The following is a 15,159-nucleotide window of genomic DNA, read 5'->3' on the forward strand; positions in this document are numbered from 1 at the left end:
CCCATTCATACTTTACAAACGGACCCGTATTAATTAAAGCAGACGGCTGCTTAATCCATTGCTCTTGCTTATTAATTAATAATACGCTAATCTTGCTTAATACATTAATCTCGAAACAGCGATAATATGTGAGCTCGCCAGCGAGCTTCGGGTTTCCGCCATAGCCAAAAAAGAAAGGATGTAAAGTAGCCCTTTTCCCTTTTCCTTCTTCTCCCTTCTTCTTTTGCGCCCAATCCTGTGCCCAACCACACCGATCGCCTCCTCCTGAGATTTCTATCGAGCGAGTTTCTCCTCATTTATCTTCCTTTCCCTTTGTTTATGTCCATCAAAGGGGAAGAGTCTCTGCAAAGCTTGGCTATGGCGAGATTTATTGTAATGATAGCCCCCAATATCTTGCCATGCTCTTCGATTTCACCTCTAGCGCCATAGCCATGACGAGCTGCAATCTCAGATGCGAAGCTTGCCTCTGCACAGAGGAGCGCAGGCGAAGCGCACAATTCAACTGATTCGGCAGCTCGGTAAGCTCCGTAGCCATCATCCCCATTGCCATAGCTATCATCACCATCATCACCATCATCTTCATATTCACCAGCACCGCAGCTTCAGAAAGGGTTTTGGACATTTTAGAACTGCGAAGATTTTTTCAATTTACGGTTTCGGAACCCAGAGGCATGGCTATGGTGCCGCTGCGGGCAATGGAGCAGGTGTGATCTTTCCGCCAATAGGACGAATTTCAACGAATTGCATTCGACTTCTCTATCCATCACCATCGCCATCGCCATCGCCATTACCATCTCCAACTCCATCTCCATCTCTATCAGTATGTCGCATAGCTTCAACTGAGTACTCAATTTTGTGAATGCGATGAAGCAGCCATCCCTTGAGAGCCATATCCAAGTCGCAGGATACTCACCATTGTCAAACGGAGGCCATTGTTTGATGATGATCAACAGAGAAGCACCATCAGGAAGATGGAAGAGCCCAGAGGAGCTCAAAGTTAAGAAAGTGAAGACGTTGAGCTCGCATTTTGTCAATGAGGAAGACAGTAGAGATGATTGCTTCAGTCCATGCCACGAGACATGGAAAGCTCCATCTTGTGCTCAAGGCCCTCAGCCCAGTTTGCTTGAAAGCAAGAAATTGAGAACCATTAGCTCCCACATTGTCACCGAGGACATGCAGAATTGGCACCAAGATGACAAAAACGATGTGGAATTCATGGAGTCCAGCACCATGGCTTATGAAGCTCAGCGAAAACGTGTGGAAGCTCACTTTGCAGAAAGGCCAATCATTGCTGTGGGCTTCTCACCAAGACAGCACGAAGGCATCAGCTCAAGCTTGTTGAAAGTTATAGACCCCCAGCTAGTGTTAGGGACAATTTTGGTAGAGAAATTGGAGTCTGGTTCACCGCTTCTATGCACCTGCACAGCAGATAGGCCCATAGCCAAGAAGCCTAGGCTCACAGAAGCTCCTCTTATGACCACAGTCAGGATTCAAACATGCCACCCTTCAAGTATAGCAACAGCTGCTACTGCTGCTTATAGCAGAAGTAGTTTGGACAGTTCTGGGCGTTTGGCAGCAAAGACTAAGCTGGAAGCTGGTGTTGGACGGATTGTTCCTGTGAAGGCAAGCTTACAGTATGAGCAAGAAGTGAGAGGGGATTACCCCTCAGGACTGAGGATAGCTCAAGAAAATGCTAACAAGTTGCGGAGCTTATCTGTGACTGAAGGTGGCTTGCACATACAGCATGCTGGGTTCAAAACACGAGTCACCTCTGACAGGGGGACAAAGGATACCATTTCCAACAGGGGGACAACGGATGCCACCACATCCCAGCACCATTCAGGATGGGCCGTGGAGCTGAAGCACGATCAGCCTTTTGGACAAGACATCCCAGATAGGGGGACTAAGGACTCAACGAAATTCTATGGCGATTCGCGAGGTGCCGTGGAGGTAAAGTATCCTTACTTCCCTGGGGATGCTGCATTGCCATATGTTGTTATGACCGAGGAAAAGGAGGATAGGAAAGAAATCTTATACTCATATCAACTCTCCCCTGATCTGCAGAGATCTCAAATGCATTATAGGGGTGTGCCTAATGGTAGTAGACAGGCTGCTCAGAATTCTGATAATCTCATCCTACAGAAATGTTGGAGGTTGAAACAGCACATAAAAGGAACATCTGTGGGCAAATCAGAAGCTATGAGTTTGCAGGAAGCAGGTGAGGTATTCAGAGAACCCAAAGCAGCTCAGAAAGTGAAAGGAGTTCTAGCTAGCAAAGTAGAACCACCTGTGCGCTTGCAAAAAGAAGACGAGGTCAGAGAACTCAAAGCAATCCAGAAAATGAAAGCAATCGCAGCTAGCAAAGTGGAAGCCATGAGTTTGCAAAAAGATGAGGTCAGAGAGTTCAAAGCAATGCAGAAAATGAAAGAAATCTCATCTCTCGACCTACTTGTGCAAGCAGCTTCAGGCATGGAGCCCCAGCCCATGGACTCAACCATGGATTGCCAAGGGCAGAGTGAAGCTTCATTAATCTCTTCAAACAAGAGAACATCTCTAGGAAAATCTTGCATTCTGCAAAAGAAGGTTGGAAAGTTGAGAAAGAGTGTAAAGGAGCATGTAAGCAATGAGCCGGCAGGTGTGGGAGCGATGCTATCCTCTCCAGTGGCATCCGTGGGTGAACAGATTGACAAAGAAGAGGAAATCAGTTCCTGTGCAGCAGGGTTCACTCAGCCTGTGGAAACAAATGTAGCAGGGCCGATTGTCTGGACAAAACGTGGAAGAGCTCAGGTCCTACCTTCAAGGTTTCGAGACTCAGTATTAGAACCATGGAAGAAAGGTAGGAAGCGTTCTTTGGAAGATCAGACAGTTTCTAAGAGCTTTCCCCCAATTGGAAAACTCACAAAAGAAGATCGAACAGCACTGTGTGAGCCATCCAATTCTACAGCCGAGCTTGAAGAGACAACAGTCCCAGGTAGAAAGCGCTCTTTGGAATGTCAGCCAGTGTCTGGAAAGCCTTCTATTTCAGGCAAGTCCAAAAAGCCAGACGAGGCATTATGCAAAGAAGGTGAGCAGACACTTGATTTGGCAACTAAGCTTCACGGTGAGAGAGTGTGTACTCATGGAGAGTCAAGTGAGGTGGCACATTTATCTGCTCAAATCCATACAGGGATGTCAATGTCTGCAGGGTTTTCTTCGTCGGGTCTTCGGAATTCAGCTGGGAACACTACAGAAATCAACATGTCCCCTGGCATTTCTGAGTCAAATGGTGAATTGAGCTTTGTTCGGGGAAGTGTTAAAAATGAGGTAACAGTAGTCGTTTTGCATCGCCTGGAAGATTTCTATGTTGGAGATATAGTATGGGCGAAGTCAGGCAAAAGGAAAGACCCTGCATGGCCTGCAAAAGTTGTGGATCCTGTAAGAGAAGCACCAGAATCAGTTCGTAAAGCTTGTGTTCCTGGACGTCTGTGTGTGATGTTCTATGGACCTTCAGCAGCAAAAGGGATATATCGAGTATCATTTCTGCAACTTTCAACCTAATATTTGGAACTAGTATGTGCCACAATAAACCCATAGTTGTTTATATATGCTTCTGCATTTTGCATGTAACAGGACTACGCATGGGTGCGCCAAGGCATGATTTTTCCTTTTCTTGACTACCTGGACAGGTAAGCATATGCCAGGCTTTGCCTTGTATGAAAATTTTTGCTTCTACTTTGTCCTTGCTTATAGGGACAAATTTGTGTGGGCAATATACAGGCTGAACTAATGTTTATACCATTGCTACGCTTATGGTGACACATGATTACATGGCTTGTGACATTTCTTGATGATGTCAGCATGATGTTTTACGTAGGCTGTTAATAAGTGCCAAGTGTTCAGACATCTGGGATGCCCTATGGGAATCAATGTGAAACTGGTTGCCAAGTCCAAAGGATGGGACAATGTGTGCCTTCTCTTTCACTCTAGGGCAGTCATTATCGATGTCATTATGATGGCATTTGCATTTTTATCATCCCATGATTGATTTCAAGGGGAGACATTGGGCGAGGATTTTGGGTTTCATAAAAGCCTTTCTTTGAAGGGGTAAACAGGGAAGAAACCTATTGCCTTCTTAGTCTTGCGCAAGGCATTTAAGCCCATAGATATGGGAAGGCTTGGGATTATTGACATTAAAGGACATGCAAAAGCCAGGTTGACCACGTTGTTGGGGGTGTTTCTTAGGAGCAGCCTTTGACCAAAATGCTAAGGGAGCTTGCTAGATTCATGCCAGTTATGAAGCTGGGCAAGTGGCAGGGGATAGATTGGCTGGATGAAGTTTTCTCACATCCCTTCTAGGTTTCTTATCAAGGATCGGAAAGGATCTCTACATTCTACATTTAATGGAATGGCAAGGATGTACTAGATCCACCTGGATTTCAATGATGAGATACAATGTATGGTGGTCACACATTTCTACCCTCCCTTTGCCCTTGATAGAAATTTTTTAGATTGCTGATATGTGGGATGGGTCCTTATTGGGTTTGAGGGGCTTGGACTAGTTGACCTGTCACGTGCATCCCGCACTTGGATGCCACGTAGACATATCTGAACATGAAGGTGCAGGACCTGGAGTGGAAATTGGTCCCATGTGAGCCCAGTCCGGGACGAGTCAGCCAGGGTTCCCCTTTATGAATCCTAGGTTAGGTGTGCATTGTCCTGCACATGAAGTAGTGCCAGTCCGTAGTGTGAGCTTCCCTCTGGAATGATGTTAGGTGTCACGACCCTGTGTTTTTCTCTTGACAGTTTGCAAGTGTGCACAGGGACATGCTGGACAGTGTGAATGGCACCAGTTTGGGGGCCAAATGATTAAAATCCCTTCTCATAGCCCATGGTGACAAAGGTTAGAGGGGACAAAAGGGTTAAAAACCCAATAAAATAAAAGAACACTCTTTTTGGTGAATCGTGGCCTTTTTTGGAGGGTTTACGCTATTATTGGGGGTGGGGTGCTTTTTGGCTCGTGAAAAAGGCTGGCAGACTGGTCGGACCAGCAGACTTGGATGCTTTCTCTTTGACAGCTGGTCACCAGGGAGCATAGACGGGCAGACTGCAGGGCAGCGCACAGCTCAGCAGGCTCACTCACTTTCTCTCTCTCGCTTGGCACATGGAGGGCTGGACTGCAGAGACATGCCTCCCTTTTCTGGTGGAAAAATAGTGGGGACTGCACACGCGCTTTGGCTCTCTCTCTCTCTTGGAAAGGGGCGAGCAGATGGCATGGCAAGCGGCGCATAGGGCTGAACAGCACGCTTTCCTCTCCCTCCTTGCAAAAAGGCTGCAGGCTGGTCGGGCCAGCAGGCTGGGGTGCTTTTGGCTGGCGGGCAGGGTGGTACGCTGAGACTTGGGTGCTTTCTCTTGATGGCTGGTCAGCAGGGAGCACAGGCGGGCAGAACAGCACATACACACCTTCTGTTGAGCAGGGAGCACAGCTCTTTGAGGACTGGCACGGCTGAACAGCAGGGAGCGTCGGTTTGGACAGCAGCCTTGCCCATGCGCTTCTCTCTCTCTCTCTCTCTCTCTCTCTCTCTCTCTCTCGGGAGGAGGGGTTTGGTAGCTTGGAGAGTGGATTCTAGGGATTGTTTATGGGCTGTTTTGGTTGGCTGCAAGTACAAGTCACTTGGATGTGTTTCCTGGCATGGAAGTGATGCAAGCTCGCATGGGTGCATGTTCATAGAGCAGATTGCTTTCTTCTTGCTTGAAAGGAACGGAGGGACCTACAGTTGTGGGAATATCTATGTTTGCATATGTTTCATGAGGAAATAGGTCACTGGATGTATGTCGTTGTTGGCACAGTCTTTGAATGGCGCTGTGTATGGTTCTGTGTGGAAATGGGACAAAGGTTTCAAGGGGAAATAGGCCTAAGGGTTTCATGTGGAAACAGGTCATAGGTTTCTCGAGGAAACATGTTTATGGTTTCTCCAGGAGATAGGTCACATGCGGGCAGTGGATATAGGGATTGACACATGTTTTGTACAGCCTTGTTGCTGATTGGACAGGGGTTGGGGAATCCATGACTGAGATGAGGGTTGGTATAGGTGTGTCGACTGTATAGTATGCTGTGCTGTGATGCAAGTTCTCTTTTGGGAAACAATTTGGAGTCGTTATTGTGACGCAAGAGCACTGGATGTGTCAGGGTGTGATGCTGTTCATAGGGTGAGAGGCTATGGATGGTTGTGGCACCCCTGATCATGGGAGAAAGCTTCTGTATGCAGGACTCAATGTATGGGAGTCTTTTGATGTGAACAATAGCTGAAATTGTTTTTGGATGCCGAGTGAACAAGAAGCCATCATGCAGGGTCTTTGCAGGCTTTACGAGTTCTATTGTGATGGCGACCCACTTTAAAGAATACAGACATTTTTCTTGGTGACGATCTTACTCTTTCACAGCTTGCACATATGAAGGAAGTCATGCCAGAGATTAGGGCGGCAAGAGAAAAGGGAAAGATAGCATTTTATAGAGAAGGGAGGGTGGTCATCGTGGAGCGACGCTGTACATGACGGTGCGAGACCTATGGGACCAAATTAAAGCTGGCAGCCTGGAACTGCAATGGATCCCTCAGACTTGATGTAGGTGCCTTTGAGGACAGCTTTAGAGATAGAGATATAGTCTTCTACTCGAAGACTCACCAGGCCTCTGGTCAGATGATGCCACAGGTGACAGGATACAGATGGGAGACAGCTTGCAGAGTAGGGACGAGATCGGTACACAGTAGTAGAGGATCGGGGGGGTGGCAGTTCTTTTCAGGGAGGAGCTGCAACCGCTTCTACACATTGTTCGGAGAGATGATCAGGCCAGATATATGTGGGTGAGACTGAGGGCCGACACAGGCAGATTCTTGTATATTGCTATATGCTATTTTGCTCCTAGTACATCGACATATGCAGATATTTGGTAGATATGGGGACTGCACATGGGTTGGCCATACTTAATGGCTTGCAGAGGTTTCCGTTAGCAGCTGGATTTACTTGCTTTCCACATAGACATGGTGCTAGCACAGTGGATTATGTTATGGCTATGCCGAGCTTTGTTTCATGCATTGAGGACTTCACAGTTGGATCTCGGCCCATTGGGGTAGTAGTGGATCATGCATTGTTGACATTGACCATCTCTTTTCACTTTACCACAGCTCAAAGGACACGAGGGGCAGATCACACTCAATATACTTTTACTTCAGAGACTGATGCTGTCTACAGCGATGGGATTTATAGACGTCTGTACACAGAGGAGCCAGGGAGACCTTTGGAGGAGCTGACCCATATACTGACAGAGACTTTACAGGATGCAGCGAGAGAGGCATATCCACATACTCAGCCTGGACAGAGACAGCGTTCTAGGTGTATGCCCCAGAACAGCTGGTATGATGAGGAGTGCAGAGAGACAAGAGCCCGACTGCAGCGGGAGGTTGCTTTGGGAGTCACTACTCACTGACAGTCACGTATTGCCTTCCGGCGCCTTGTACGAAGGAAGAAGCGGGCCTTCCTTGCTTAGCTAGAGCAGGAATTATACCAGCTGTTCTTGAGCCAGGATTCGAGGGAGGCTTGGCGTTTGTTTCATGAGTCCTCCCCTGCTTTGGCCATCACTTCTACAGAGGTCTGGGGTAGTTATGCAGCATCTCTATATACAGTCCTAGTTCCTGGACAGACACCTTTTCCTGACCCGCCAGCACCATGCCCACAGACATGTACTTTCTTTACCGTAGAGATGGTAAGGAAGGCCATTGATAGGATGAAGACTGGGAGAGCATATGATCATGATGGATTGGTCGCTGAGCACTTTATTCATGCGGAGAGACATGCTGGCAGAGCTTCTAGCAGTGATGTTCAATCGTGCTATGTGTGAAGGCTTACCCGAGACTTGGAGTAGGTCCACCATCGTGCCTATCTTCAAGTCAGGGGACCCTATGGAGCCAGGGAATTATCGCACTATTATGATTGGTCACATACTAGCACGATTGTATGCATCCATTCTTGAGCAGCAGTTGAGTAGATGGGCAGAGAGAGAGGGCATTCGAGCAGAGGGACTGGCAGGGTTTAGGAGAGGTTTCTCTACTCTTGATCACATCTTGACTCTGCGGGCCATTATTGAGGAGGCCAGGTCGCATGGGCGACGGATTTATTGTAGCTTTGTGGACTTCCGCAAAGCATTTGATACAGTGCCCAGAGCCAGATTGATGAGGCGATTACAGGAGATGGGGGTACCCACAGAGCTCATATGGGGGATTATGGCTTTATATAGATCAGTTGCAGGACAGGTACGCACCCCAGAGGGGGTCTCTACTTTGGTTCACTCCACTATAGGAGTGAAGCAAGGTTGCCCGTTATCTCCTTCATTGTTTGGTATGTATGTGGATGAGGCCTTTGACTACATTGAGAGATTGGGGGACAGAGGAGCCCAGCTAGCAGGTACATGGATCCCACTATTGTTATATGTTGATGATATTGTGTTGATCTCTGACTCCCCTGAGGGTATGTAGCGTCATCTGGATGCTTTACATGTGTTTGCACATGATAGTGGATTGTCTGTCAACCTTGGCAAAACCAAGGTTATGGTGTTTAACACCACGCCATAGTGGGTTAGGCGATCAGCTTCCACATTTACATATGGGCAGGAGATTGTGGAGTATGCAGATGCATATACATATCTTGGGGTAGTATTCAGTGGGCCAGTGTTTTCGATGAGGAGAGCAGTAGAGACTAGATTGACTAGAGCACATGCAGCCCTGGGTGGTTTGGAGAGGATGTGTTCGCAGGTTCAGTTTCAGGAACCTCGAACGAAACTTTGGCTTTTTGACACTCTAGTGACATCAGCTATGCTCTATGGAGTGCAGATATGGGGACCTTCAATGGGCCATCACAGCGCAGGCGGGTGGAGAGGTATGGAGAGGCCTTTGGTATCTATGATTGCTAGGATTATTAGAGCCAAGGCCGTGGTACCTCATGAGATTATTCGAGCAGAGTTGGCGGCTGCCCCTCTGGTGATTGAGGCTCTTACGAGATGAGTCTCCTACATACATGGCTTGTGGGATCTCCCCCGAGACAGGTATGCACGCCTCGCCCTTGAGTCCTCCCGACGACAGTTAGCTTTACAGGGAGACACGGCTTGTTGGTATGGACAGATGGCATCTTGGTTCCAGGCACATGGTTTTAGCATGGACAGATTGCCTCCCTTCCAGTATTCTCTGGAGGCACCCTCTCTCACTCTCACATGGACAGAGATTACCAAACTCATCCGTCAGGATTTAGTTCAGCTGGACATTAGGAGGACATGGATACAGCCGACTGAGGAGCTGGGCACGAAGATGGCTTTCTACAGAGAGCATTTTCTTCAGCTCACAGCAAATGGTTTTGTGATCAGACCCAGTTACATGGATGTACACTTGTCTCATGCAGTACGATGTGCTATTGGTCAGATTCGCACATCCTCACACCAGCTTGAGATTGAGATTGGCCGATATAGAGGTATACCAGCTGAGGCCAGGATATGCCGAATATGCCATGGGGAGCCAGAGACAGAGCTGCATTATATATGCCATTGTACTGCATACTATGAGATATGTGGTCGTTTCCACTGTTTATTTAGAGAGGGTTTTGACCACTTTCCAGAGTCATGGGGTACCAGGACCAGAGGTGTTTGGGATTGTTCTTGCTTGAGCTGCGGAGATATAGAGATAGCTTGCTTAGGCGCATAGAGAGTCAGACTCAGAGGCACATTACAGACTTCTTTAGTCCAGCCATCACTGCGCCAGATGGACCACAGCAGCAGCAGGACATGGATACCGCCCACACCAGCGGTACACTGATTGATTGTGCGATTGAGCTTGGGTGGTCCAGACGCCCACGACTACGGAGGAGGGCATCCCAACATAGACAGAGGTTGCAGCGGCGGATTCGGATTATTCTTGCGAGACATGCGGGACACCCAGTCAGGGTGCTGACCATAGAGGACATTGAGGAGATCCGCCAGCGTCTGATGCGGCGCATATTATATGGAGGCACCTCCATAGTGTACCCCCCCCCGTCCCGCATGATATTGTATCCACCTCCATAGCGTACCCCCCCTCCCCCCCCCCCCCCCTCACTATATTCACACCCTATAAGGGTTTCTGTTTACCTTCCAGTTCCAATTTCGTTTTCTAGGTGCCAGTAGTATCATCTTTATTTTTTCATTTTCTGGTTTTTTATCCAGACATTGTATCAGAACCACCATGATGTAACTTTTTGGTCTCATAGGTCATTATGGCCTTTTGAAGACATTAATATAACATTTCATTTCATTTCATTTCTCTCTCTATATATATATTTTCTGCACATCTACTTCAGTTTTGTGTGTTATATTCATCGTGAAAGATTGCTGAATTCTGAGCATCCAAGTTACCGATTCGACCACGAAGCTTCCGCATGTTACATGACTGTATGGTACTTCGAAATTTGACAAAGAAACCTTATAGGTGGTCCTCTTCAGGTGACAATAATTCTCAGTCAACACTAGCTAGAAGTTGGAGGCTTGGCCTAAGGATGGAGTGTGGCAAGACAGTGCCCCCCTTGTTGGGACAACAAGAGGATAACGACAAACTATTAAGGGTAAAATGGAGCTGTGAATGCTAGAAGGTTAGGTCTTTGGGGATTTGGAAGTCAAATTTGCCCACTCATGCTAAGACCTTTCTTTGAAGAGTATTCGTTGGGGCTCTTCCTATGGGGTCTGGACTACAAATCAGGAACGTATCATGTGGAAGGTGTCTAAGATGCAAGACAAATAAAGAGGATTTTTGACATGGATTTTGGGCATGTTTTAAGTCTGAGAATCTTTCGGAATCAGATTTCCAGATGAGGTAAAGATATCTTTCTTGATAAAGAGAAATAAATAGGATTTTTGACATGGATTCTGGGCATGTTTAAGTCCGAGAATCTTTCGGAATCAGATTTCCAGATGAGGTAAAGATAATTTATCATGGTCACATGGGATCTTAGTCAAGATAGTGGGGCTTACTTAGGAAGGCCATTCGTTGTTCTCCTTTGATTTCTATGCTTATGGGAAATGTGGACTTCTAGGGAAGACTAAAAGGTACAGATTCCCAAGAGATTGACCACAAGTACATTCTTTTTTTTGTTGAAGGCCAAAGCAACATTGTGAACTTTGTGCAGGTGATTCCGTGCATCTCTTGACAGACTTCTGGCTTTTGCATTAGTGTTCCTATTCAGTAGGAATAGGACTGGATCAAGTAAGCAAAGGCTTCTGCATGTCACAATAGGCTTAGTCACTATCCTTTTCAGTGTCCATTCATCAACAAGAAGCCTCCTGGTGGTGGTTGAGGTGGTAGCAAAGCTGTACAATCAATACTATCAATAAGTGGATCATAGGCACACGTACACTTTACACAGTGTGGTACAATCCACTTATTGATAGTATTGATGTCTATTATTTCAATAGTAATTTTGAGAATTGCCATCTCAATATGGGACTGTTTGCTCCACATGCTTTAATCCGTATGTTGGGTGAAGTCATGGGAGCCCTTGAGTATGTATTATTTGATGATGGTAGTACTCATAATTTTATTCATGCTTCTCTTGTCCATAGATATTTGTATCCTGGTGGCATCGGGTGACCATCATTATGAAAGAACGCGGAGCACGGAGCACCAAGCGAAATAGAGGTGTAGCACGCGGAAGACGGCCATCGACCGGCTGGGTCCCCCCCACCCAAGCATCCCATGAGACCACCAATAAAGGTGGGGGATTAGGGGAGACCAAGGAGAATTTTGCCCTATATAGAGGGGTTAAGTTGACCCCAAGCCACTATGTGGGATAATAGACTGCTGCATGGCAGCGTGAGAAGTGGAGGGCAAGAATCCATTCCAACACCCCCCCCTATGCGAAGCCCGAAGCCGAGCAGTAGCAGCCGATGAGGCTCCGATACCATGAAAGAAAGTGGAGCGTGGAGCACCAAGCGAAATAGAGGTGCAGCGTGGAAGACGACCATCAACCGGTCGGGTCCCCCCAACCCAAACATCCCATGAGACCACCAATAAGCATCCCAACCCACTATGTGGGATAATAGACTACCACATGGCAGCGTCAGAAGTGGAGGACAAGAATCCATTCCAACACATTATGTGGTCAACCTTGCGCAAGGTGTTACCCAGTGTTGGCAAGGGAATATCCCTTGAGTTACCCTGAAGATTCAAGGCTACGAGGAAGAGCTTTTGTTTCTTGTATGTACCTAGACAACATAATTGTATTGTTGGGCAAGGAGTGGTTTTTCCACAAGAGGCTTGATGTAAATATTGACTATATCCATCATGTAATCACTTTTGTACATAATGAGAAGAAGTTTTCCTTATATGGTGATCTCTCTGATCCAATGAGTAAGATTTCTTCTTATGTAAGTTATTCAAATGTATCTTGTGATAATAGTCTTATATGTTCTTCTTTGGGAACTGTGGAAATGCTTCGCAATGATGAATGTGATGTTCTTTATTGTGCTCTTAAGAATTAAGTTGTCGGTGTGTTGATATATGCTCACGACATGCTGAAAATAGACATTTAAGCAAGCACTTTCACACACTTAGTTTGCCAAAATCTGGGGGTACCCCTGAAAAAACTCCTCGTCGAGCCAAATGGCTTCATCAGTGCCTCAGTCCTTGAACTAGGTGTAGAACTGTCCAAGTCTTTGATCGGAACAATGCTTCCACTTTTGGAGGAGAATCAGCTCGGGCACGATTGCTTACGCCTCCTCGACCACTCCAGCCTGCTGCTCATCCGGAACCTCTTGCAAAGACGGTCCAACATAAGGCTTCAACAATGAGATGTGAAAGACATCATGCATAGTCAACTTTCTAGTAATTTCAACTTCATGGAGACATCATTGACCTTCTTCACAATGGGAAATGGACCAAAGCTTTGGAATGAGAGCTTAGGACAACGCTTGTCCACTTGCTTCAACCGTTGCTTCATGATGCGTAGAAACACCCAATCCTCTTGTAGTTGACATCTCTTCTAGACTTGTTGGTATGCCTGGAGTAGGCCACCAAGGATGAGAGAAGAGATGCCAAAACACAAACTTGCCCAAAACGTGTGTACGCCTCAGTCGTCAAAGTAATGCATATACACTTGCCCCAAATCTGTATACATACCACCATAAACCACATGTCAAAAGCATACACACAAACTTGCTTCAATAGTGTGCAAAATATCCAAAATATCCACCCTCGTGAGTAATGTGTTTCTCATCACATAAAAGATTGATGCCCAACTTGTAATATATATGAAACTTTTTAAATACGAGATGCCCATTTTATAACTTGTCCACCCACACCATAAGGGAGTGTGAAGTTTGAACCACCATATAAGAGCTTGTTTCGGTGCCGAGTCCTTCCCCGAGTCTTCGCAAGACCTATTGGGTATGCTTCCCACATGCAAGACCAAGCATAGGAAGTCCAATGTTGCGCCATGATCTGATTCCGGGTGCATGGTTCTTGTATTGGATAATTCCCCATTCCCAAAGCTTGTACTTTCCAAATATTTAGGCGTCGTGAAGTCCACCAGACCCCTTTCACATTGGGAAATGTTTGGGCTGGTGACACCCCGAAGAGAAAAAAACATCTTTTCTTCAATTCCGGAGATATACTGTTGAGTTGTAGGCTTTTTGACTACACAATTTGGGCCACTTATGTGGCATATGAGGTGGCATGATTATGTGGTGCTCGTAAACGCAACTAAGCTATATTATGGTGTGATTGGAGCTGATGTGTACGAGAAGATTTGCAATACAATTAGCACTTGTGTGTTGAGTTTATCCTTGTCGTCTGTTGTCCATCATTTAACTGAGGCTTTGAACCCCGATGAAAATCTAACAAAGATTGACATCCTTGTGCTATATGTGCATCATCTCATTGCAGGCAATGTGAAGACCCCAGGCTAACAGACCTTGTGATTAGGGTTGTTTCTCGTACCGGTACGAACCTATTCGTATTGTACGATATCGTACGATACGATTTTATTTATTTATTTATTTATTTATTATTATTTTCTCCCAACCTTGAGAAAAAAATTCCAAATGCTCAAAAAAATATAAAGAACTCCTCTTTGCTGCTTTGGAGCTGATTGCTGCTGGCTTCGATTGCTCCAAGTGGGCTGTGGGTTGAAGCAACTGCATGCATGCTGTCCATACTTTGCTGTTTGTTTCAGGCCTACATATTCTGATAGGTCTTTGCCTCTAGGAACTTGAACCTCCTATCAGAGCTGTGCCTTTATACCATAATTATAGGAAACGGAAAGGGAAACCGAATGGCTGATGTCTATGCAACAGAAACTAGGAAACAAAAACGGCGAGGAAATGGCAAGTCTTTAACAATATATTATAAACTCGAAAAGGAAATTCGAGAAAAATCAAAACTTGGAAGAAAACATGTGGGGGGAAATCTTGAGGGATGATAAGGACACCGGAAATGGCAACCACAACTCGAGAGGAACAACATTTCCGCATTTTTGGCTAGGAGACCTTTCATGTGCATCCGTTAATCTCGATGCTCATAGACATGTGTATTCTCATTAGCAAATATATGGGCAGATTTAGAGCAGATTTTGCAGCCCTACAGACTCCCAGAAGTGGAAAATCCGCTCTAAATCTGCCCCTAAATCTGTCCATATATTTGCTAATGAGAATATACATGTCTATGAGCATTAGGATTAACAGATGCACATGACAAGACCGCCATTTTGTTTACTATGCTTAACACATTAAGGATCACAAAGTGGCAAATCTGCCCCTAAATCTGCCCATATATTTGCTAATGAGAATATACATGTCTATGAGCATCAGGATTAACAGATGCACATGACAAGACCGCCATTTTGTTTACTATGCTTAACACATTAAGGATCACAAAGTGGCAAAACTCCCCTAGACTACCATGTGCGTAGCCTCAATAGTCATGGCAAATGCATTTGAGTTCTGAGGATGTGATATTCCCTTCTGCATCCTTGAACTGGAGGTCGGAATGTCGACTTCAACATTGCTTGGGTTCATTCAACACAATCCATCATTGAGTCTTCAATGTGGAACAGCCCAGAACTCCTACGTCAACACTATAACCACCAATAGCTTTGGGCACTAGTATGCTCAGACCA

General features: G+C 46.0%; 1 protein-coding gene across 4 annotated transcripts in view; it reads left to right on the forward strand.

Moving 5' to 3' along the window:
- Positions 1-40: 40 nt before the first annotated feature.
- The window catches only part of LOC147626558 (histone-lysine N-methyltransferase ATX3-like), a 105,540-nt gene continuing 90,421 nt past the window's right edge, over positions 41-15,159 (forward strand). The window contains exons 1-3 of one of the 4 annotated variants that reach the window (XM_086816614.1): positions 47-3,100; positions 3,185-3,510; positions 3,610-3,665. In XM_086816614.1, coding sequence (XP_086672740.1) covers positions 865-3,100; positions 3,185-3,510; positions 3,610-3,665 — 2,618 coding nt within the window. In that variant the 5' untranslated portion in view covers positions 47-864. Of the gene's footprint in view, positions 3,511-3,609; positions 3,666-15,159 lie in introns of all 4 variants that reach the window. The other 3 variants (XM_086816616.1, XM_086816615.1, XM_086816613.1) reach the window with 3 other exon arrangements.

Source organism: Cibotium barometz, chromosome 22 (assembly GCF_041138505.1).
Source record: "Cibotium barometz isolate CiBa-2024 chromosome 22, ASM4113850v1, whole genome shotgun sequence".
In the NCBI taxonomy this organism is placed as follows: Eukaryota; Viridiplantae; Streptophyta; class Polypodiopsida; order Cyatheales; family Cibotiaceae; genus Cibotium; species Cibotium barometz.